The 25,958-nt window shown below is 41.5% G+C and overlaps 1 protein-coding gene across 4 annotated transcripts; it reads left to right on the top strand.

The window, feature by feature from the left end:
• The first annotated feature begins 4,884 nt into the window (after positions 1-4,884).
• On the top strand, positions 4,885-24,991 carry LOC139413688 (sodium- and chloride-dependent GABA transporter 2-like). Of its 4 annotated transcripts, XR_011634823.1 has the most exons (16): positions 4,885-5,100; positions 8,144-8,352; positions 10,401-10,535; positions 15,446-15,586; positions 15,929-16,019; positions 16,157-16,289; positions 16,398-16,532; positions 16,887-16,990; positions 17,445-17,569; positions 17,771-17,883; positions 19,087-19,224; positions 19,574-19,676; positions 20,854-20,954; positions 21,608-21,778; positions 22,901-23,687; positions 24,464-24,991. XR_011634823.1 is itself a non-coding variant. In XM_071161357.1 (15 exons), exons 2-15 carry the CDS (start codon positions 8,148-8,150, stop codon positions 23,147-23,149), a joined length of 1,944 nt encoding a protein of 647 aa, XP_071017458.1. In that variant the 5' UTR covers positions 4,885-5,100; positions 8,144-8,147; the 3' UTR covers positions 23,150-24,039. The 4 variants fall into 4 exon arrangements, 1 of the variants encoding a protein (XP_071017458.1); XR_011634824.1 differs by lacking the exon at positions 24,464-24,991 and having other exon boundaries at positions 21,634-21,778; positions 22,901-23,570; XR_011634825.1 differs by lacking the exon at positions 24,464-24,991 and having other exon boundaries at positions 21,256-21,778; positions 22,901-23,568.
• Positions 24,992-25,958: the final 967 nt, after the last annotated feature.

The following is a 25,958-nucleotide window of genomic DNA, read 5'->3' as shown; positions in this document are numbered from 1 at the left end:
TATACTTGGTCTTTTACCAAATAGGGCTATGGCAAGAAAAGCTCAAATAAGCAAAGAGAAACGACAGTCCATCATTACTTTAAGACATGAAGGTCAGTCAATCTGGAACATTTCAAGAACTTTTAAAGTTTCTTCAAGTGTAGTCGCAAAAACCATCAAGAGCTATGATGAAATTGGCTCTCATGAGGACCGCTACAGGAAAGGAAAACCCAGAGTTACCTCTGCTGCAGAGGATAAGTTCATTAGAGTTAACTGCACTTCAGATTGCAGCCTAAATAGTTTCTTCACAGAGTTCAAATAACAGACACATCTCAACATCAACTGTTCAGGAGAGACTGCGTGAATCAGTCGAATGGTCGAATTTCTGAAAAGAAACCAGTACTAAAGGACACCAATAAGAAGAAGAAACTTGCTTGGGCCAAGAAACAGGAGCAATGGACATTAGACTGGTGGAAATATGTCCTTTGGTCTGAAAATGTGAGATTATTGGTTCCAACCTCTGTGTCTTTGTGAGACGCATAGTAGGTGAACTGATGATCTCCGCATATGTGGTTCCAAATGTGAAGCATGGATGAGGAGGTGTGATGGTGGGGGGTGCTTTGCTGGTGACACTGTTTGTGATATATTTAGAATTCAAGGCACACTTAACCAGCATGGCTAACACAGCATTCTGCAGCGATACGCCATCCCATCTGGTTTGCTCTTAGTCCTACTATCATTAGTTTTTCAACAGGACAATGACCCAAAATACACCTCCAGGCTGTGTAAGGGCTATTTGACCAAGAAGGAGAGTGATGGAGTTCTGCATCAGATGACCTGGCCTCCACAATCCCCCGACCTGAAACCAATTGAGATGGTTTGGGATGAGTTGGACTGCCGAGTGAAGGAAAAGCAGCCAACAAGTGCTCAGATTATGTGGGAACTCCTTCAAGACTGTTGGAAAAGCATTCCAGGTGGTTGAGATAATGCCAAGATTGTGCAAAGGTGTCATCAGGGCAAAGGGTGGCTACTTTGAAGAACCTCAACTATAAAATATCTTCAGATTTGTTTTACACTTTTTGAGTTACTACATGATTCCATGTGTTATTTCATAGTTCTGTTGTCTTCACTATTATTCTACAATGTATACCCACCAAGACTCTTCCTAATCAAATCAACTTTTATTGGTTACATACACATGGTTAGCAGATGTTAATGTGAATGTAGAGAAATGCTTGTGCTTCTAGTTCCGACAGTACAGTAATATCTAACAAGTAATCTAACAGTTCCCTAACAACTACCTAATACACACATCTAAAGGTATGGAAAAAAATATGTACATATAAATATATGGATGAGCGATGGCCGAGTGGCATAGTCAAGGTGCAATAGATGGTATAAGGTACAGTATATACATTTGAGAAGAGTAATGCAAGATATGTTAACATTATTAAAGAGGCATTGTTTAAAGTGACTAGTGATCCATTTATTAAAGTGGCCAGTGATATGAGTATGTATGCAGCAGCCTCTCTGAGTTAGTGATTGCTGTTTAAAAGTCTAATGGCCTTGAGATAGAAGCTGTTTTTCAGTCTCTCAGTCCCAGCTTTGATGCATGATATCAGTTTGTTTCTGAGCATGGCTTGCCCTCTGACAAATCAATGGTAAGTTTCGTGTTCCTCAAGGTTCCATTTTAGGACCACTATAGTTTTCATTATATATTATAACTCTTACTGATGTCATTAAGAAAACACAATGTCAACTCACACAGCTGTACATTTCGATGAAACATGGTGAAGCCCAAAAATTGCCTACCATGGAAGCCTGTGTTTCAGACATAAGGAAGTGGATGGCTGCAAATGTTTTACTTTTCAACTTTTCAAAAAAAACAGAGATGCTAGTTCTAGGTCCCAGGAAAAAAAAGTATCTGCTGTTTGATCTAACTATTAATCTTGATAGTTGTACAGTCCTCTCAAATAAAACTGTGAAGGACCTCTGCGTTACTCTGGACCCTGATCTCTCTTTTGATGAACATATCAAGAATGTTTCAAGGGCATCTTTTTACATCTTTGTAACATTGCAACATTTGTATTACTCCCCAACCCTGAGAATAGTTTATAGTAAAATAAAGTAGCAGCAAGTAGCAGAGAGAATAGTATTTGACTAAGGTAGCTGGAGTCTTTGACAATTTTCAGGGCCTTCCTCTGACACCGCCTGGTTTAGAGATCCTGGATGGCAGGAAGTGATGTACTGGGTTGTTCGCACTCCCCTCTGTAGTGCCTTGCAGTCAGAGGCCGAACAGTTGCCATACCAAGCATTGATGCAACCATGCTCTCGATGGTGCAGCTGTAGAACCTTTTGAGGATCTGAGGACCCATGTCAAATCTTTTCTGTCTCCTGAGGAGGAATAGGTTCTTCGTGACTGTCTTGGTGTGCTTGGACCATGTTAGTTTGTTGGTGATGTGGACACCAAGGAACTTGAAGCTCTCAACCTGCTCCACTACAGCCCCGCCAATGAGAATGGGGGCCTGCTCGGTCCTCCTTTTCCTGTAGTCCACAATAATCTTGCCTTGATCACGTTGAGGGAGAGGTTGTTGTCCTGGCAACACACTGCCAGGTCTCTGACCTCCTCCCTATAGGCTGTCTCGTCGTTGTCGGTGATTAGGCCTACCGTTATTGTGTCATCAGCAAACTTAATGATGGTGTTGGAGTTGTGCCTGGCTGTGCACTCATGAGTGAACAGGGAGTCCCAGGGTCCTTTGCTTAGTGATGAGCTTTGAGGGTACTATGGTGTTGAATGCTGAGCTGTAGTCAATGAATAGCAATCTCACATAGGTGTTCCTTTTGTTCAGGTGGGAAAGGGCAGTGTGGAGTACAATAGAGATTGCATCATCTGTGGATCTGTTAGAGCGGTATGCAAATTGGAGTGTGTCTAGGGTTTTGGGGATAATGGTGTTGATGTGAGCCATGGCCAGCCTTTCAAAGTACTTCATGGCTACAGAGGTGAGTACTACGGGTTGGTATTCATTTAGGCAGGTTACCTTAGTGTTATTGAGCACAGGGACTACTGTGGTCTGCTTGAAACATATTGGTATTACAGATTCGGTCACAGACAGGTTGAAAATGTCGGTGAAGACACGTTAGCGCATGCTCAGAGTACACGTCCTGGTGATCCGTCTGGCCCTACGGCCTTGTGAATGTTGACCTGTTTAAAGGTCTTACTCACATCAGCTCTGGAGAGCGTGATCACACAGCCGTCCAGAACAGCGGATGCTCTCATGCATGTCTCAGTGTTACTTGCCTCGAAGCGAGCATAGAAGTAATTTAAGCTTGTCTGGTAGGCTCGTGTCACTGGGCAGCTCTTGGCTGTGCTTCCCTTTGTAGTCTGTAATAGTTCGCAATGACGAGCGTCGGAGCCGGTGTAGTACGATTCGAACTTAGTCCTGTATTGACTCCTTGCCTGTTTGATGGATCATCGGAGCATCCGAGTTAGAATCCTGCTCCTTGAAAGCGGCAGCTCTGCCCTTTAGCTCAGTGCGGATGTTGCCTGTAATCCATGGCTTCTGGTTGGGGTATGTACGTACAGTCACTGTGGGGACGACGTCATCGATGCACTTATTGATGAAGCCAGTGACTGATGTGGTATACTCCTCAATGCCATCGGAAGAATCCCGGAACATATTCCAGTCTGTGCTAGCAAAACAGTCCTGTAACTTAGCATCTGCTTGATCTGATCACTTTTTTATTGACAGAGTCATTGGTGCTTCCTGCTTTAATGTTTGCTTGTAAGCAGGAATCAGGAGGATAGAATGATGGTCAGATTTGCCAAATGGAGGGCGAGGGAGAGCTTTGTACGCATTTCTGTGTGTGGAGTAAAAATGTTTTTTGCCCTCTGATTGCAAATTTAACATGCTGGTGGAAATTTGGTAAAACGGATTTAAGTTTCCCTGCATTAAACCTTGAGACTTCCTTAGGTATAGTGCACCAGCTGTTGTTTACAAATATACATAGACCATCCCCCCCTTGTCTTGCCAGAGGCTGCTGTTCTATCCTACCGATACAGTGTAAAACCCGCCAGCTGCATGTTGTTCATGTGGTCGTTCAGCCACGACTCGGTGAAACATAAGATATTACAGTTTTTAATGTCCTGTTGGTAGTTTAATCTTGCTCGTAGGTCATCGATTTTATTTTCCAATAATTGCAAGTTTGCCAATAGAACAGATGGCAATGGGGGTTTACTCGCTCACCAACGCATCTTCTCTTCACGCAAATGACAGGGATTTGGCCCTGTTCCCGGGAAAGCAGGATATCCTTCATGTCGGACTAATTAAAGGAAAAAGCTTCTACCAGTTCATGGTGAGTAATCGCTGTTCTGATGTCCAGAAGTTATTTTCGGTCATAAGAGACGGTAGCATGTACAACAGTATGTACAAAATAAGTTAAACAAGTTACAAACAACGCAATTTTTTAAAACAAAATAACACATTTGGTTAGGAGCACGTAAAATGTCAGCCATCCTGTCCGATTCTTTTTGTTAACCTATATTTAACTAGGCAAGTCAGTTATTTTAAGATCAAATTCTTATTTACAATGACTGCCTTGTTCAGAGGCAGAATGACAGATTTTTACCTTGTCAGCTCAGGGATTCGATCCAGCAACCTTTTAGTTACTGGCCCAACACTCTAACCACTAGGTTGCCTGCCGCCCCAAAACTACATTCTACGTTTAAGTGTTCAAGTTCTGTAACTCATCTATCCTCTATCCATTGTGAAGTTATATGAGAGAGCGTTCATTCGCTAAAATTCCACAAAAGCCCCTTCGGCAATCAAAAGAAGCCTGCCTGCTGCTGCCGCTTCCACAGAGCAAATCAACTCCTCTTCCCTTCACCAAAGGAACCAGTGTTGACTTGACTCAGTAGCTCCGCCTTTCACACACACACGCGCACACTCGAACCTCTCTACATAGGCTCACTCATGGCTAGTTCTGGGAAGGGCATTTGGCAGGGAGAGATGTTGGGTCTAGATTTGCTTCCAGTGAAAGTGACCAGAACCAGTCTTCCTCACATAGATTAATGGAGAAGTAGACTACTACAACAGACTTCAGAACTACAACTTCCTCCTTAAGGTACTCTCTCTCGTTCTCACTCTCTGCCTTTCTATTCTCCTCTCGTTCTATCAGGAAATATTTTATTTTAGACTGTTTATCACTTTTTGTATTTGAAATTTGGTGGGCTGTGATAACACAAAGACATCTATCTCCCTAGCTGTATATAGAAACTGACTTGGGGCTTCGGTCAGTGGTAGCTTTCTCGTTCTCTATCTGCAGTCAGCAGCACTTGCTGAATGTAGGCTAAAGGTTAACGTTACAGACTGGAGGCTCAGCAGTGCCACTGAGGGCAGCAGTGTCTTTCCGTTTTGTGTAACGCTACGGGCATGTCTAATGCATGAATAAGTACTCTTATCGCATGTTTTTGATTTGAACGCACGATTTCTGGTTGTTGGTGTAGATTTTATTTTCATAATTCATGCTCCAAATATTTGTTTTTAAACAATACAGTATGTTTATGTAACGAGTGCGCTGAGCGTCAGGAAGCAAGTTCAGGGAGTGAGTGATTTAATCGATAAACGACACATAATCCAAACCAATAACAACGCACAAACAAGAAACCTAAACAATGACTCCTGGGGAAGGAACCAAAGGGAGGGACATATATAGGGCAGGTAATCAAGGAGGTGATGGAGTCCAGGTGTGTCTGATGACGTGCAGGTGTGCGCCATAATGAGCAGCCTGGTGACCTAGAGGCCAGGGGAGCACACCTGACAGTTGAAAAATTGTATATAGAGACAAATGCATGAAGGATGAACCTAGAAAATCAGATCGGAAAAATATATTTATGTTGCAATTAACTTTAATATTTAGCAGTAGTAACTTTACAATCACTGTGCCCATACATCTTTACATGTCGATCTTCTCTATCCACTCTGTCATTCATCTAAAACAGGCGGTACTGTATATTGAACCAAGCAGTATTATATTATCAAAGATATACAGTCAGTAGCTACTCTTAGTATCACAAACTATGCCCTGGCTAGTGGTCTTCTGGGTGTCTCGTATATTACACCTATTTTAGGCTACAGTAGATCACGAAGGCACAGCAGAGTGCTCCCCCAATGCAGGCCCAGGAGTGCCTTAAATAGTAAAGGCAAAAGTGACCTTTTAGAACACACTGTCTTAACAACAGACCTTACGATTGTGCTTCTTATAACTGTATAAGTACAGGGTGTTCATTTTTAGTAATTAGCGTAATGGTAGCAGCAGCACATATTTCCCATTATATGTCCCACTCCCACAGGGATACTAGGCAAGAGCACAAAGGAAACATTGATGACAGTATTACCCTACTGCCACCAAGTAGCGCTGATCCCATCTTACTCTAATGCAACAAGACTAGTGCCTCAGTGTGGAATTTGAACAGTCAAACATGTTGCCAAGCATTGAGATGTTGCCCTGGTCCCTTACAATACCAGATGATTTGTGTGGCCACTGCCAAATAGTCAGCTGGTATTGGCTACTCACAGATACTCAGGCTAATCCTAGAATAGACCCCAGTATGGATCAGTGTGTGGGAACTGACTTTTCTCAGGATCAGTAAAGAATGAAAACAATGTGTCCTAATACAGCCCTCATAAACATAATACACAGTACATACAATACACTAGTTGATTCCATTGTTATAAGTCAACATTGCTATATTATACCTTCAGAGCAGTTAATGTAAGCAGTGTCCCACTAATTTACTTTGAGAGGAGGGGGTTTTATGCACATCCAAAGAGCTGGATAAAAGGACGATCGAATGCATTGAAAGACGGGACTCATGTTTTGCTGCACTGGACCTTCGCTTTTTTCCCCCATTTTCTTTTTCTTTACAGGTCATACTGATCTAGGATCTTAATTTGAGCCAGTTTGCTACAGCAGGAAATAATCCTGTAGCAACAGGACATTTTAATTATTATGTGGATTACAATTCATGGACATTTTTGTAGGGTTTGATAAATTTTTCCAGAGGAGAAAACCGCAAATACACTACACGTTTTACATTTCCTGCATTGCAGGAAAATTCACCTGGAACAGGGTGATAAAATCAACAGTGAAGAGGCCACTCCGGGATGCTGGCCTTTTAGGCAGTTGCAAAGAAAAAGCCTTATCTCAAACTGGCCAATAAAATGAAAAGATTAAGATGGGCAAAAGAACAGACGCTGGACAGAGGAACTCTGCCTAGAAGGCCAGCATCCCGGAGTCGCCTCTTCACTGTTGACGTTGAGACTGGTGTTTTGCGGGTACTATTTAATGAAGTTGCCAGTTGATGACGTGAGAGGCGTCTGTTTCTCAAACTAGACACTCTAATGTACTTGTCCTTTTGCTCAGTTGTACACCGGGGCCTCCCACGCCTCTTTCTATTCTGGTTAGAGACAGTTTGAGCTGTTCTGTGAAGGGAGTAGTAGTACACATCGTTGTACCAGATTTTCAGTTTCTTGGCAATTTCTCACATGGAATAGCCTTCAATTCTTTGAACAAGAATAGACTGATGAGTTTCAGAAGAAAGTTATTTGTTTCTGGCCATTTTCATCCTGTAATCGAACCCAGAAATGCTGATGCTCCAGATACTCAACTAGTCTAAAGAAGGCCAGTTTTATTGCTTCTTTAATGAGCACAACAGTTTTCAGCTGTGCTAACATCATTGCAAAAGGGTTTGATCAATTAGCCTTTTAAAGTGATAAACTTGGATTAGCTAACACAACGTGTCATTGGAACACAAGAGTGATGGTTGCTGATAATGGGCCTCTGTACGCCAATGTAGATATTCCATAAAAAAATCTGCCATTTCCAGCTACAATATTCCTTTAAAACATTAACAATGTCTACACTGTACTTCTGATCAATGTTATTTTAATGTACAAAAAAACGTGCTTTTCTTTCAAAAACAAGGACATTTCTAAATGACATTTTTGAACGGTAGTGTGTGTAGCAGGTCATATGTAGCTGTTTGCTGTGTTTAACTTTTCACTATATAAAACCAGCTGCTTTGTGATTGTACTGTCTTCATAGCACACTGACTATGTTAGATACATGGTTGTTCAATGAATAAAGCCCACTTTGTCTTCCTCAGTGTTATGGAGAAGCATAATGATCCCAATATAAGGTTCAATAAGATGGCCCACCAGGAGATGGGTCTGGTCCAGCCTGTCCCTGTGGCCAACACCCAGACCAGGGGACAGTGGTCCAGCAAGCTGGAGTACCTCCTGGCTGTGGCCGGACAGATCATCGGCCTGGGGAATGTATGGAGGTTCCCATACCTGTGCTACAAAAATGGGGGAGGTGAGCATCACATGGTCATACATTTAAAACACACATTAAATGTGTGGAGATGTGAATCTTTGACTTTCCGATCATCAATGCAAAAAACCTAGGCACTTTGTTTACTTCGTTGCGGTGGAGACAGTACAATCCTTTTTATTTCTTATGCTAATGTTTATTTTGAGAATTCCTAAAATTGCTAAACAGAATAGCTGGTCTTGCTGATTTGCATATTGTTGAGTTTCAACCTAAGCTGGTCATAATGTTGGAAAATATGTCTCGTTCTCAGCCGGCTCTCTAGCAATTAAACCTGGGGATGAGGTTAGAAAACATGTTGTTAAAGGTCCAATGCAGATGTTTTTATCTCAATGTCAAATCATTTCTGGGCAACAATTAACCCTCCCGTTGTGTTCGTTTCATGTTAATTCATTCTGTGTTCCCGGTCCAAAATGACCGCCCCATTATAGCTGATTTATAAATCCATAATAATGCATATATTATCACCTAATGTTGTGTTAGATCTTTTTATCAACTAAAGTTCTTGTGAACATTACAAATAGTGATCTTCTATTCGCTATTTCTGGCCTGTAGGCCTCATTGACCTGAGCTCATACAACTTGTTTTTGAGTTTTAAAAAAGCATAATGTACAGATTATTTTGACTATAACACATACTCAGGTGAAACATATTGTGCTATTTATCACATACTACTTTGTGTCAAAGTCTAACAAGGACTCTCTCCTCCTCACCAGTGTCATTATCAAAGATATGATCAAGAGCATCACATACAGTATATTGTTTGGTCATTGTGCTGCCACAGAATGAACTGTTAGCAAGGCCTCAAAAAAGCTTTATATACCAGAGCTGCAATGTTGCGATTGTTTGAGAGAATGCCAACAGGTGTGGTTCCCGTGGGGGAAAGACTGTATTGGGGAAAGGTTCCCGTGGGGGTTGCCATGGAAGCCAAGAAGGGGAGTGAGATGTGTGTGTGCTCAAACACACATGCATGTGGGGGTCTGGGAGATGAAGTGTGTCCATCTGATGAATGGGCATGTGCCTGAACTCAATTTTATACACTAATTGTAGTCTCACCCATTCATTTCTAATGACCACTCATTTTTGACCGGCAACACCACAGGTGTAAATAACTTAAATAAAACACCCAAAATGTAATGAAAATCATCAAAATGTATTTTGTGTGTTCAGATGCGCTGTGTGGACAAAGTCATGGAACCTTATGACAATCAGATTAAATTAACTACATATTTCAGAGAGAGAACTTGTAAATCGGTCCAATTTGATCAGAACACATCAGGAGGGTTAAGTACCTTACACTGATTATTATTTTCTTTTTACAATTTTTTTTGAAACAATCTTATCAAAGTGCAATTTCTCAAGCAAGAATTTTGCTCGGACTGTCTGGGAGTGGTTTGAGTAGGGAGGGGAAAACTGAACACTATCTGTTATTGGCAGAGAGATTTGGAACTCTTTCTTATTGGTCTATGTTTTCCAACTTAGATTGCACTATGTAGAAATTGCTCTGCCATTTCCTGGTTGCTAAAATTATAATATTTCACCTGAATTCAGTGTATGTGACAAAACAAGCAAATACAGTTTAGAGAATCATTGTTCTATCTAAACCACTGTGAAATATATTTTCCATCATATTTTATTTTCAGCTGTTTGAAGCTGGTGTGCAAAACATAGAAATAGCACACAAAGAACAGATCTACCGCTTATTTAAACTTGCTTCCAACGAGTATGACAGATCTATAATAAGCATTTCAATTTTAATTTTCTCAGGTTGCCCAAAAAGTTACATATTGCAGCTAATTTAATGCCTGGTGATGTCACTAGGCAGGCCAAAACTCCATTCCACCAAAACATGCTGAAATGTTAGGCGTTCTTTTCAAGCACCTCTTACACTAAAAGGGCATTATCATGGTGTAATATTATTCCAACCTCATAGGAAAATCATGTTTTTGACTGCACTGGGCTTTTAAGTTATGGTCTTAATCCTCTTGGTAAATTACATGTTTACTTGTGGTTTAACTTGTGTTGTTCTTAAGGGGTGTTCTTCATCCCTTATGTGCTTTTCCTGTTCACCTGTGGCATTCCCCTCTTTCTTCTGGAGACCTCCCTGGGCCAGTACACCACGCAGGGCAGCATCACCTGCTGGAGGAAGATCTGCCCCCTGTTTGAAGGTAAACTTCAGGACCCATATTTATAAAGCGTCACGGAGTAGGACTGCTGATCTAGAATCAGGCTCTCTGGCCATATAATCTTAGTCGTTATGATCTAAAAGGCATTCCTCCTACTCTGATATGGTTCATAAAACGGACACAGGGTCTTGTTGTGCATACGGCAGGCACGTGCACAGATAGAGCCCTATGGGTGCTTGAGCACATGCCCTTTTTCCCTCCTGTTAAAAAAGTGCCCTTCCGATTGGTGGCGTTTAAAAAAATAATACATATTTCATTTTCTTTAACTTTTCTCTCTTGTAACATTAAATGCAATGAATTGCCTATCATATTAGATCCTTTCTCATAAACTCGTGAATCTTGAAAGAAGTCCCCTCCCCGCCCTTCTGTTGCTGCACTCGTCCTCATCACATGCATGAGCTACCTACCGGCGCCGTGCAGTGAGTTTGAAATTAATACCACCAAGTTACTTTGGAGTTGCTACATTATGATCTTAATTTGATCACCCTGTTGCAGGATAACATTTCTGCAATGTAGGAAATGTAAAACGTGCAGTGTATTTCAGGTTTTAAAACGGCTTCTGAAGTTTGTAATTTCCACTTTGAAATCTCAGACTTGATCTTCCCTAACTAAAAATAAATCATCCCCTACAAAAATGTCCATTAATTTTAATCCACATAATAATTAACCTTTCCTGTTGCTGCAGAATTATTTTCCTGCCTACGCAAACTGGCTCAAATTAAAATCCTACATCTGTAGCATGTCAGGGTCCAGGAACGGGGCAATTGCAATTCAACTGTTTGTCAGTAGGAGAACAAATTCAAATCAAGTAAAGACTAACTTGCTTTACAGCCTAGCTAACTAGCTGATGCATCTAGCCTACATTACCAATGATAAGATGATATAGCTCACCCAAGTAGTGGTTCTAGCAAAGATACTTAACTAACTCTGTGGATTGGAATTAATGGACATTCTTGTTGAGGTTGATACATTTTCGTAAGTCGGTAGTAAAAACTTAAGAAGCCTTTTTAAACCTCAAATACACTGCAAGTTTTAGTTCTGCAACAGGGTGATCAAATTAAGATCCTACATCTGTACAGGGCCAGACAATGATCCATAGGTACGTACGTGCTTTTCCTTCTGTAAATTATATTGCACTATTCTATTTGTAAAAGCTTGACCGTGATTTTAATCACTATGCTTTACCAGTTTGAAACAATATAAGGCTACATTTTAGATTACTTGTAATGGCACTCTGGGGAGGATGGGTCTTTTTTGTGATCTAACTTATATTATACATTTGTTAACTTAAGGTATAGGGGGCAGCATTTTCACTTTTGGATAAATAGCGTGCCCAATTTCAACTTCCTGCTACTCATGCCTAGAATATAAGATATGCATATTAGTAGTAGCTTTGGATAGCAAACACTCTGAAGTTTCTAAAACTGTTTGAATCATGTCTGTGAGTATAACAGAACTTATGAGGACTAACTGTTCAGAATTTTTGTCTGTTCACTGAGGTCTCATTGGGAAACAATATTTCTTAGGAACTTGTTTTCAGTTCCTACCGCTTCCACTGGATGTCACCCGTCTTTGGAATTTCTTTGGAATTTGGTTGAGGTTATTCATTTGTGCAATGAAGAAGTACGGCCATCTAGGAACTGCATAACACTGTTGAGAGTTGCGCAAGACTTGAAAAGTAGCTTGGTTTGTTGTCTTCCTGTATTGAACACAGATAGACCCGTCTTCCATTTGATCGATTATTAATGTTTAAAAATACCTAAAGTTGTATTACAAAAGTAATTTGAAATGTTTTGGCAAAGTTTACAGGCAACTTTTAAAATATTTTGTAGTGACGTTGCGCAATTTGGAAGCTGTTTTTTTCTGGATCAAACGCGCCAAATAAATGGACATTTTGGATATACAGTGGGGCAAAAAAGTATTTAGTCAGCCACCAATTGTGCAAGTTCTCCCACTTAAAAAGATGAGATCTTTGTTACTTATTTTCCACCATAATTTGCAAATAAATTCATCAAAAATCCTACTATGTGATTTTCTGGATTTTTTTTCCTTATTTTGTCTGTCATAGTTGAAGTGTACCTATGATGAAAATTACAGGCCTCTCATCTTTTTATCATAGGTACACTTCAACTATAGTCACATGGATAGATGGCAGCATTCGCGCTAAACTGAAAGCGCAAACCATAGTATTTAACCATGGCAAGGTGACTGAAAATATGGTTGAATACAAACAGTGTAGTTTTTCCCTCCGTAAGGCAATCAAACAGGCAACACGTCAGTAGAGACAAAGTGGAATCACTATTCAACAGCTCAGACACAAGATGTATGTGGCAGGGTCTACAGTCGTGGCCAAAAGTTTTGAAAGTGACACAAATATTAATTTTCACAAAGTCTGCTGCCGCAGTGTCTTTAGATATTTTTGTCAGATGTTACTATGGAATACTGTAGATTAATTACAAGCATTTCATAAGTGTCAAAGGCATTTATTGACAATTACATGAAGTTGTTGCAAAAAGTAAATATTTGCAGTGTTGACCCTTCTTTTTCAAGACCTCTGCAATCCACCCTGGCATGCTGTCAATTAACTTCTGGGCCACATCCTGACTGATGGTAGCCCATTCTTGCATAATCAATGCTTGGAGTTTGTCAGAATTTGTGGGTTTTTGTTTGTCTACCCGCCTCTTGAGGATTGACCACAAGTTCTCAGTGGGATTAAGGTCTGGGGAGTTTCCTGGCCATGGACCCAAAATATCAATGTTTTGTTCCCCGAGCCACTTAGTTATCACTTTTGCTTTATGGCAAGGTGCTCCATCATGCTGGATGTTCGTCACCAAATTGTTCCTGGATGGTTGGGAGAAGTTGCTCTCGGAGGATGTACCATTCTTTATTCATGGCTGTGTTCTTAGGCATAATTGTGAGTGAGACCACTCCCTTGGCTGAGAAGCAACCTCACACATGAATGGTCTCAGGATGCTTTACTGTTGGCATGACACAGGACTGATGGTAGCGCTCTCCTTGTCTTCTCCGGACAAGCTTTTTTCCGGATGCCCCAAACAATCGGAAAGAGAGAATCCCTGTACCTTTTGCAGAATATCAATCTGTCACAGATGTTTTTCCTGGAGAGAAGTGGCTTCTTTGCTGCCCTTCTTGACACCAGGCCATCCTCAAAGTCTTCGCCTCACTGTGCGTGCAGATGCACTCACACCTGCCTGCTGCCATTTCTGAGCAAGCTCTGTACTGGTGGTGCCCCGATCCCGTAGCTGAATCAACTGTAGGAAACGGTCCTGGCGCTTGCTGGACTTTCTTGGGTGCCCCGAAGCCTTCTTCACAACAATTGAACCGCTCTCCTTGAAGTTCTTGATGATCCGATAAATGGTTGATTTAGGTGCAAACTTACTGGCAGCAATATCCTTGCCTGTGAAGCCCTTTTTGTGCAAAGCAATGACGACGGCGCGTGTTTCATTGCAGGTAACCATGGGTGACAGAGGAACAGAGGAACAATGATTCTGGGCACCATCCTTCTTTTGAAGCTTCCAGTCTGTTATTCGAACAACTCCATCTGCATGACAGAGTGATCTCTAGCCTTGTCCTCGTCAACACTCACACCTGTGTTAACGAGAGAATCACTGACATGATGTCCTTTTGTGGCAGGGCTGAAATGCAGTGGAAATGTTTTTTGGAATTCAGTTCATTTGCATGGCAAAGAGGGACTTTACAATTAATTGCAATTCATCTGGTCCCTCTTCATAACATTCTGGAGTATATGCAAATTGCCATCATACAAACTGAGGCAGCAGACTTTGAAAATTAATATTAGTGTCATTCTCAACTTTTGACCACGACTGTACAGACGATCACAGATTACAATGGGAAACCAGCCACGTCGCGGACACCGACGTCTTGCTCCCAGACAAAACAAACACCTTCTTCGCCCTCTTTGAGGATAACAGAGTGCCAGCTATTAGTCCACTACAGAGCGAGTTGTCTTGGTTGGTTGCCGTCTCTCCTTCCCTGCTGCCCGTGTCAATCCGCCCCTCCCTCGCCTGCCAGACCGGCACCTCTCTCCGTTAATAAAGTTCCTTAAAAATATATTTTCTGCTGCTTCCCTCACTCAGATCGGGCCGGATCTGGATCCAACCAGCTCCATTTCAGAACGGGTCCAACTTTTTGGACTTGTGAAGACCTCTAGTTCAAAGATTCACACGTCTGTCTTGTAGGAATGGCACCATAACTTATTAATCAGGTCTGGGGAATTTGAAAGGAGTCTAATCTACATCAAAGAGAAACACAGTTAAACATGTTATGGTCCTAGGTCGAGAATATTAGGGCTCTCGAGTGGCGCAGCGTCTAAGGCACTGCATCTCAGTGCAAAAGGCGTCACTACAGTCCCTGGTTTGAATCCAGGCTGTATCACATCTGGCTGTGACTGGGAGTCCCAAAGGGTGGCGCACAATTGGCCCAGCGTCGTCCGGGTTTGGCCGGGGTAGGCCATCACTTTAAATTAAAATTTGTTCTTAACTGACTTGCCTTGTTAAAAAAATATAGTTTAAAAATATGATTTGAAATGAATATACTGGACCATAACATGTTTAACTGTGTTTCTCTTTGATGTAGATTAGACTCCTTTCAAAGTCCCCAGCCCTGATTAATGAGTTACGGTGCCATTCCAACAAGACAGACGTGTGAATCTTTGAACTAGAGGTCTTCAAGGGTCTGAAAGGTCTGAATACTTTCCGAATGCACTGTATGAGACCACTTGTTATTTGTCACATGTATTTCTCAGAAGAAACAATTATTTTCTGAACATTTACATCTCCATATTTGTCCGGAAACAACTTCTCATCTTTTCTCCTTTATTGGTTTATTCTCCTCCTCCTCTTCCTCCTCTTCAGGACTGGGTTATGGTGGTCAGGTGGTAGTTCTGTATTCCAGCATCTATTACATCATCATCCTGGCCTGGGCCTTCTTCTACCTCTTCTCCTCGTTCAGCTCTGAGCTCCCCTGGGCTAGTTGTAGAAACAGCTGGAACACAGGTATGTATTTCAGTGTAGCCTGAGTGCCAGTCTGCTTGTGCTATAATGCCAACTGCTTGTCACTCATTGACAAGGACTGCAATGGAGTTGGCATTGCCAAGACCACAGACAGATCTGGGACCAGGTTAACTTCAGTGTGTAGACATGTTGATGGAGACGTACTGTGGCTATTAAGCTCAAATTAAAGATAGTATCTTACATTTATGGACACTACTTCAGACTGACTTAACTCCATTTTTGGCAAGTGAGTTGATAAATGTTTTCTTTTTAAATGTCTCCTTATCCAGGAAAGATTCAGAGTTCTGAGACATGCTTGTTAATGTGTAATTTCCTCCTAACCAGCAACCTGCGTGGAGTTTGACAGAAAAGTAGTAGGATATCTAAACTGGACAATAACAGGAAACGCAACATCGCCAGTGAGAGAGTTCTGGGAGTGAGTATACAAAACCATTCTAATGAATCAAGTCTTTATTAACCACCAGATGGGCACAATGGCTATGTGCCTTAGGAGGTGCTGAGAGAATGATGAACAGCAAGTGGTGGGATTGGAACTGAAAATATCATTTGCAGGAGAAGAGTTTTGAATCTCACAGACAGTGTCTACAAGCTTGGAAATATTCGCTGGGACCTATCTTTGTGTCTTCTATTGTCCTGGATTATCTGTTACTTCTGTGTCTGGAAAGGAGTGAAGTCTACTGGGAAGGTAAGGTGGCATCTCTGCCATTCAGCCTGATGACACCATGAATAGTGTAAAGTTGTTAGGATGAGCCATAGGCTGAGTAAACGTAATGCTGGTCCGCTCTCCCCTTAGGTGGTCTATTTCACTGCCACCTTCCCCTATGTGATGCTGTTGGTGTTGCTAGTTCGTGGACTCACACTGCCAGGGGCCATAGATGGTATCAAGTTCTACCTCTACCCAGATCCAGCCCGCCTCGCTGACCCACAGGTAGGTGTAGCAAAAACATCATTACATACTGTAGCGATTCATGGGGGATAAAAGGTAATGTCTCTGCCTGTGTTTTAACCCTGGTCGGCATGACCACTGGCTCAAGAAAGTTTACTCCCTTGGGAGAACAGTTTGCGTTCTTAAGAACGTCAGATTTGTTACAATAGCAATACCTTATGAAAAATAAGAAGTCTGAATTTCAAAGGAAATACATTTCCTGTTGACTTATTATAGCTACGAGCTCAAAATAGGCACCATTTTTTGAATTGGCCTCTGATACCCTGGGATGAGACTAGTGGATCGGAACTGTGAAACTCTGAATACTATTGTGTCTCTCTCTGGTATGTCTCACAGGTGTGGATGGATGCTGGAACACAAATCTTCTACTCCTATGCGATCTGCATCGGCTGCCTGACCGCCCTTGGCAGCTATAACAAGTATGACAACAACTGTTACAAGTGAGTGGAAGAATGAAGTACACTGACATAAATGTTTTTATTTTGATTAGCATTTATTTAACTAGCCAAGTCAGTTAAGAACAAATTCATATTTACAATGACGGCCTACCCTGGCCAAACCCAGATGACGCTGGGCCAATTGTGCACCGCCCTATGGGACTCCCAATCACGACTGGATGTGATACAGCCTGGAGTCGAACCAGGGACTGTAGAGTCTTGCACTGAGATGCAATGCCTTAGAACGGTGCGCCACTCGGGAGCGATAAATGAGACTAGCTAGATAATATGTGCAGGCAGAACGTTTTCCCTTGCCTGCAAAAGCATTCCCTGTGCATATAATTCTTTGGAAGTTGGGTTGCAGAAATGGGAGGCTGTCTGGAAAGTTGATCTGCATATTGTAGGTCATTTGAATTCCTTTGTGTTTTGACTAACAGGGAAGTGAATCTCTTTTTAGGGACTGTGTGTACCTGTGCCTTTTGAACAGCGGAACCAGCTTCGTGGCTGGTTTTTCTATCTTCTCTGTACTGGGCTTCATGGCTTATGAACAGGGGACAGACATCGCAACCGTGGCCGAATCAGGTAAGTGTTGTAGAAAAGCAGCAGTGAGATTTTAATGATTGAATTAAGTTAGTAATGAATAAACAAATGCACAAATAAACAGACCTTTTAAAGTTATGCTTTGTTACAAGACAGGTGTCTGAGCCTTTCAAGGAGCTAACTATTCCCTCTGACCTGCCCCTGAAAGTATAGTAATGAGTTTACCTGTGTTACTGCATACAGGTCCTGGCCTGGCGTTCATCGCCTACCCTCGTGCTGTGGCCATGATGCCAGTACCCCAACTCTGGGCCATTTTTTTCTTCATCATGATCATCCTACTGGGGTTAGATAGTCAGGTAAGTTAGAGTGGCCCTGAAGGCCTATTAAATTATTTTCCTAATAAAGGATAATTACATTGACCTACAATAAATGCTACAATCATCACTAAACTCAATGGACGTGATGCTGTGAAGATGTAGCTAGTATTTGTTACTGTAATTTAATTATGCCAATGTGCTTTCATCAATTGAAAGCCCTTAATCTATTTTATGAGAATTTGTAAGATTTCTTGTTTGCATAAAATAGACGCAGACCAGTCTTTCAATAATAGGTAATATAATTTATTCTCGGAGCGCGCTCCCACTTAAACACGTGCAGCAGTTTATATACAGATCATGATGTCATTTCACTGCTTTAACAGAATCCCCTCCTCTCGACCGGGACAAAGTAAGGTGAAAAGTTCATTCTAACTTACTAACACACTCCCAGATAACTTTTGACCCCTCAACATTATCGATCACCACTGAACTGACAGTTTTAATTTACAGAAAACCTAGGAATGCACTCACTGCCTTATCTAAAAACCCCAGAGCTAAGTTTCAGTAGGGTCAACCATAGGCTAACGACCTTCTGTGTTTACACAGTCCACAACCCATTTGTTTCTGCCTAGTTGGAATGGTGTTCATTAACTTTTTATTACTCCTTGTCCGTGTCACACAACCCCTTCTTATGAACTCATATTGTCAATCACTTATAAAACAAAGTATAAGTTTACCTAGTTACAATTCTATTTAAAATGGGGATATTGTTTATTCATTTATCAATAATAAATTCAACAGTATTTCAAATAAGATAGTTTCCACTAAGAACCCCATCCTTAACAGCTTCTACCCCCTGCTGAACAATTAATCAAATGGCCACCACTATTTACATTTACATTGTCCCCCCCCCCCCCCCATTTGTTTTGTACACTGCTGCTACTCGCTGTTTATTATCTATGCATTGTCACTTCACCCCTACCTACATGTACAAATTACCTCAACTAGCCTGTACCCCCGCACACTGACTCGGTACCGGTATCCCCTGTATATAGCCTCGTTATTTTTATTTTATTGTGCTACTTTTTATTATTTTTGTTTATTTGGTAAATATTTTCTTAACTCTTCTTGAACTGCACTGCTGGTTAAGGGCTTGTAAGTAAGCATGTCACATTATGGTCTCGACTTGTTGTATTCGATGCATGTGACAAATAAAGTTTGATTTGATCATCTCTGATTCAGTTCGTAGGTCTGGAGGCTCTGATGACAGCTATCTCAGACATGTATCCCTCCTTCTTCCTGGTTGGTCATCGGCGTAAAATTCTCCTCCTCATCATCAGTGTGGGTAGCTTCTTCATCGGCCTGGTCATGGTCACAGAGGTGAGAGGTCATCTGAAGTCATTATTATATAAGGAATTTAGAATTTCAAAGGCATCATTATTAGCTCAATCATGACAGTAACCAGGTATATGATTGATAATCTACCTCCCAAGTGTTGTTTCAACATATCCCTGTGTTTCAGCATACCACACTTTGGGGGACATAACTCGTTCTGCAGAATTGTTGGCAGATTCCACTTATTCCATAAGGACTTGGGCCACTGGACACACTTAAGATCATTGTCTGAGTGTTTTGTACACTCTGGAGGTAGATTATCGAGTCTTATTGTTGTTCTCAATAAGAATGTACTTTATGAATTATTTCTCTCCACACCCTCCTCTGTTTGCAGGGAGGCCTGTATATCTTCCAGCTGTTTGATTACTATGCCTGCAGTGGGATGACTCTTCTTCTCTTCGCTGTACTACAGTCAGTGTGTGTCAGCTGGGTTTATGGTGAGTTAGTCCTGTCTGCTTCAGTAGCTCTTAAGGCATGCTTCGGAGTGTGCTCGTATACTCCCTTAAAATGCCTTTGCTTGTTGAAAAACGATAAAAAAGCAGCAACAGTTCTGTTTGTCCATCGCCGTAGCGAGTATACACTTCATCAACATAGCTTAAGAAATCTATCATTCATTTGGACGTTTTTGCAGAGGAGATCTTAGTTGCGCAATTTTACATCCAACTAAGATGTATAGTGCAGTATTTGTCAAGTGCAAAAATTTGCATGAAAACGATTAGCCTCTCATTGATTGACAACAAACACTTGAAGAATCACTACTGTTGACCAATCACTGGCAACGGGGTGTAGACTTCGGCTAGCCTTGAGATAAAAATGTGTGTGCACGAACAGCCGAAAAAACCTTTGCCCGAGACCACAATGAACAAAAATGTCACAAAATGTCATCGTAATATATGCACACTGAACTGTTTCGGATAGGAAGCATGCGGACACCTTTAGTGTCAGTGCCTTTATATTACTTTATAAACCATTTATAAACATTTATATATACATGACAATGCCTTGATAAATGTTTGTAAGTTATTGTAAAGTGTTACCGCTATCCTTGTAGATCTTATGAAAACATCATATTAAAAGACCCTGTATGGCCCCATTCCATCAATCACAGAGGCACTGCATCTCAGTGCAAGAGGCATCGTTACAGACCCTGGTTCGATTCCAGGCTGTATCACAACCGGCCGTGATTGGGAGTCCCATAGGGCAGCGCACAATTGGCCCAGCGTCGTCTGGGTTTGGCCGGGGAGGGCCGTCCTTGTAAATAAGTATTTGTTCTTAACTGACTTGCCTAGTTAAATAAAGGTTACATTTAAAATGTTAAAAAAATATCAATCACATATATTCCCTCAGGAGGTTTCTCTTAGCGGTGGTAATGGCGTTATCCAAGCTTTTCCTCTTGCAGACATTCGCATTTTGGACATCGATGAGAAACGACACCTGTCTAAAACAGTATCAAAAAAGTAAACCTGTCGTCCGGTTTTCCCAATCTGCAATTGCTTGAACCTGTTTGTCACTTGGTGGTTTGAGAAGGTTTACCTGGATGGTATTTGATTGACCAACTGACCAAACCCTTTCCTTGACTGCTGTGATTGAGCCTCTGTTATGTTTACTCTACAGGTGCAGATCGTCTGTACGATAATATAGAGGACATGATCGGTTATCGACCATTACCCCTCATTAAGTACTGTTTGAAGTATATCACTCCAGTCATCTGCACTGTAAGTATTACTTCTTAACACCCTACTCTCAACAGCAAATTCATTAGTTATTTTTCAGACTATTGTTATACAGATGTAGGATCTTAATTTGAACAAGTTTGCTACAGCAGAGAAATAATCCTGCAGCAACATTATGTGTAATTATTATGTGGGTTATAATTAATGGCCATTTTTGTAGGGGTTGATACATTTTTCATAAGAGAAAATCAAGTCGGAAATGTCAAAGTGGAAATTAAACAGCTTCAGAAGCCTTTTTGTAAACCTTAAATACACTACAAGTTTTGTATTTCTTGCATTGCAGGAAAGTTCTCCTGCAACAGGTTGGTCAAATTAAGATCCAATATCTGTAGTAAACATTACGTTGATGTCACAGTAATACAAGTGATTTACAGACAAACAAAAGTTAATAAGTTGTGTGTGTAAGTAAGTGTAACCTATGTAAAGTAGAGAATCCTTCCTTTCCTTTACGTTCAATATAAATGTTTCACCATAAACCTGACCTAAAAGTACTGGAAAATGGTAACCTTGTTCTCTCTGTCCTCACTCAAGCCTCACTGTTACTCTACTATATTATAATTAGTACAATGCTCTCTGAAAATACATTGTTCTTTAATGTTTATTATAAAACATCCCTCCATATATTTTTGTTCTAGGCTACGTTTGTCTTCTCCTTGATTAGGTTTACCCCGCTAAAGTTCAACAACACCTTTGAGTATACTTGGTGGGGTTACGCCATTGGTTGGTGGTTCACCCTCTCCTCCACACTCATAGTTCCTCTGTGGATGGTGTACATTGTGAGTGTCACTCCTGGTACACTGCGACAGGTAAATAGTTACTTTGTTAAACTTCTATAGCGTTTTTTCATAACAGAAAAACATCTCAAAGCACTTCAAAAGCTACAAAAAACAAGCAATATATCATGGGAAGCCTAGCTAGGTAGGTCAATTGTTGTCTCTCTCTTAATACAATGATATACTAATATATTTATATTACAGCATATTCATATTCCATTCACCCAGCTCGTTGTATAATTCCTTCTCGCATCCTCTCACCTTTTCCCTTGTGGACTTGCACAGGAGCTGTCTGTGACCAGGTGCAATAACCTCTCCAAGCCAAACCTTCATACCATAACTGCTACACAACCTACATATTTGTCAGCAAACTAGAGCTAAACCCACAGTTAATGTGTACAATCAGTTACACAGTTAGGCCCTGGTACGATTTATATTTATTTAACTAAGCAAGTCAGTTAAATAAGAATTTGTTCTTACAATGACAGCCTACCAGGGAACAGTGGGTTTAACAGATTTTTACCTTGTCAGCTTGGGGATTTGATCCAGCAACCTTTCAGTTACTGGCCCAACGCTCTAACCACTAGACTACCTGCTACCCCGAATAAATTAATAAAACCGAACACTTACCCTGACTTGGAAGAGTCGCAGTGTTGGATAGCCTTAGCCAGCTAGCTAATATAAATAGCATTCCTCTCTGTTTGAGTAGGCTAAATTAACTGCATTTGCTAAGTAAGTGAAAGAAACTCTCTCTACTACTGCTTTTCCTTAAATAAAAATACATTTAAAAAATTGTTAAATGATTGTCTTTCTCTCTCTTTGAGTCAACTACTCACCACAGTTTATGCGCTGCAGTGCTATCTTGCTGTAGCCTACATTATGCTACATTATGCTTTCAGTACTATATTAATTCTCTGATCCTTTGATTGGATGGACAATATATCAGTTCATACTGCAAGAGTTCGAAACATTTTATTAAATTCACTGAGGAGGATGGTCCTCCCATTCCTCCTCTAAGGAGCCTCCACTGTTACACGCTGATGTTGTTTCTTTTACAAAAAAAATCTATGCTCTCCAAACATCACCTGTTATTGTCTCATTCCCCCTCGTAGCCCCTTTTTAAAATGCTCCTCTGTCCTCTCTCTCCTTCCTCAGAGACTGTCTATCCTCACCACGCCCTCAGAGGATCTCCCTATTACCAAGGCCCAGAAAAAGGCCCTCCTGGCCAAGCAGTCCGAGCTGGACAGACCTCTGGGGGACATGAAGATACCAACCTGGGGCCACAATCTCATAGACAGAGATAGAGATACTCTCTCGCTCGCCCACCATCCCTACAGGCCTGGAGACAAGCAGGTCCAGCCAGTCACTCACTCTCCTAAAGGTTGTGACACTGTGACTGTGTGACACTGTGTTTGGTCTGAGTGGGTTAGGAAAGTATATATCATCCACCACAGGCCTTTTTCTTGGGAGAGCGTTGTGGGCAAGTGCTTTCAAAACACACACTACTTCCTGTGTGTAGCATTATTAAGGAGACGTAGCAGCACTGGTTCTGGGAAAGTCTTGGATGTGGAAATAGTTTGGGCCAGAACACACTGAAGTGAGATAGTGAGTAAGGTCCAGCACAAAAGATGGACCTTTGAAGTTGTGCTTTAATCAGGACTTGGGTCATGTAGGACACAGTATTTCATCGAAATTCATGACTTTCTGTCACCGAACATAGTGGAAACAAAGGCATATGACGATCATGCTCTTGGTCACAGTTGGTTAAATGATTCTGTATATACATGTGATCAAACCCTTTTTAATAAAGAAAGGTAATATTTGATTTGTGTAGGTTTAAAAATCAGACATCGTTTTTTTACTTGTACTTTGTTAAGTATGACATTTGTGATAATATCCATAGTTGATGAGAATGGATTGTGCAGGTGTGTATAAACACTCAGTGGCCAGTTTATTGGGTGCACTCATCTAGTACCAGGTTGGACCCCACTTTGCCTCCAGAACAGCCTGAATTCTTCGGGACATGGAACCGTTTCTCAATTTCTCAAGGGACCTAACGTTCACCTGGTAAACATTCCCCACATGATTACACCACCTCCACCAGCCAGTACTGTTGACACCAGGTAGGATGGGGCCATGGATGCTGCTTATTCCACATTCTGACTCTGTCATCAGCATGACGCAACAGGAACCAGGATTCGACGGACCAGACAATGTTTTCCCACTCCTCAATTGTCCAGTATTGGTGTTTGAGTGCCCACTAGACCTAAGCGACCTTTGAGTGTGGTATGATCGTCGGGGCCAGGCGCGTTGGCTCCAGTACCTCAGAAAGGTCTGCCCTCTTGGGTTTTTCACGCAAGACTGTGTATAGTTTTTACCGAGAATGGTGCGACAAACAAAACACATCCAGTCAGTGGCAGTCCTGCTTTAACTGACATGAGTGGAACCCTGTGTGGTCGTCTGCTGCAATCCATGCATCCATGACAAGGACCGATGATTTGTGTTTTCTGAGATGCCATTCTGCAAACCACTGTTGTACTGAGCTGTTATTTGCCTGTTTGTGGCCCACCGGTTAGCTTGCACAATTCTTGCCATTCTCCTTCGACCTCTCTCATCAAGCTGTTTTCGCCCGCAGGACTGCCACTGACTGAATGTGTTTTGTTTGTCGCACCATTCTCGGTAAACCCTATACACAGTCGTGCGTGAAAAACCCAAGAGGGCAGACCTTTTCTGAGGTACTGGAACCAACGCGCCTGGTCCCGACAATCATACCACACTCAAAGTCGCTTAGGTCACTCGTTTTGCCCATTCTAACGTTTGATCGAACAGTAACTGAATGCCTCATGTCTGTCTGCCTGTTTTATATACCAGCCCACGTGACTCACTGCCTGTAGGAGCTAACCATTTTTATGAACAAAATAAAATTTTATTGGTCACATACACATGATTAGCGGATGTTATTGCGAGTGTAGCGAAATGCTTGTGCTTCTAGTTCTGACAGTGCAGCAATATCTAACATGTTATCTAACAATTCCACAACGACTACCTAATACACACAAATCTAATTAAGGACTGGAATAAGAATATATATATATATATATATATATATATATATATATATATATATATGGATGAGCAATGACATAGAGGCATAGGCAAGATGTAATAGATGGTATAAAATACAGTATATTCATATGAGATGAGTAATGCAAGATATGTTAACATTATTAAAGTGCCATTATTAAAGTGACAATCCATTTATTGAAGTGGCCAATGATTTAAAGTCTGTATGTAGGCAGCAGCCTCTCTGTGTTAGTGATGGCTGTATAACAGTCTGATGGCCTTGAGATCGAAGCTGTTTTTCAGTCTCCCTGTCCCAGCTTTGATGCACCTGTACTGACCTCGCCTTCTGGATGGTAAGCGGGGTGAACAGGCAGTGGCTCGAGTGGTTGTTGTCCTTGAAGATCTTTTTGGCCTTCCTGTGACATCACGTGCTATAGGTGTCCTGGAGGGCAGGTAGTTTGCCACCGGTGATGCGTTGTGCAGACCTCACTACCCTCTGGAGAGTATTACGGTTGTGGCAGTGCAGTTGCCGTACCAGGCGGTGATACAGCCCAACAGGATGTTCATCTGTAAAAGTTTGAGGGTTTTAGGTGACAAGCCAAATTTCTTCAGCCTCCTGAGTTTTTTTTTTACCTTTATTTAACTAGTCAAGTCAGTTAAGAACAAATCCTTATTTTCAATGACGGCCTATGAACAGTGGGTTAACTGCCTTTTTCAGGGGCAAGAATACATATTTTTACCTTGTCAGCTCGGGGATTCGATCTTGCAACCTTTTGGTGACAAGTCCAACCCTCTAATCACTAGGCTACCTGCTGCCTTGTTCACCAGACTGTTTGTGTGGGTGGACCATTTCAGTTTATCCGTGATGTCGCTGACAGAGATGGCCGCCTTGTTTCGTGTTCCTAGGAAACTGCAGTATTTAGTTTTTTATCTGTTATTTCTTACAATGTTACCCCAGAAAATCTTAGGTTTCATTACATACAGTCAGGAGGAACTATTGGATATAAGAGCAACGGCAACTCACCAACACTACGACCAGGAATACGACTTTCCTGAAGCGGATCCTCTGTTTGACCTACCACCCAGGACAATGGATCGGATCCCAGCCGGCGACCCAAAACAACGGCGCCATAGAAGGGGCAGACGGAGC

Source organism: Oncorhynchus clarkii, chromosome 7 (genome assembly GCF_045791955.1).
Source record: "Oncorhynchus clarkii lewisi isolate Uvic-CL-2024 chromosome 7, UVic_Ocla_1.0, whole genome shotgun sequence".
Lineage (NCBI taxonomy): Eukaryota > Metazoa > Chordata > Actinopteri > Salmoniformes > Salmonidae > Oncorhynchus > Oncorhynchus clarkii.
The sequence above is the reverse complement of the archived record's forward strand: the minus strand, read 5'-3'. Positions and strand labels throughout refer to the sequence as shown.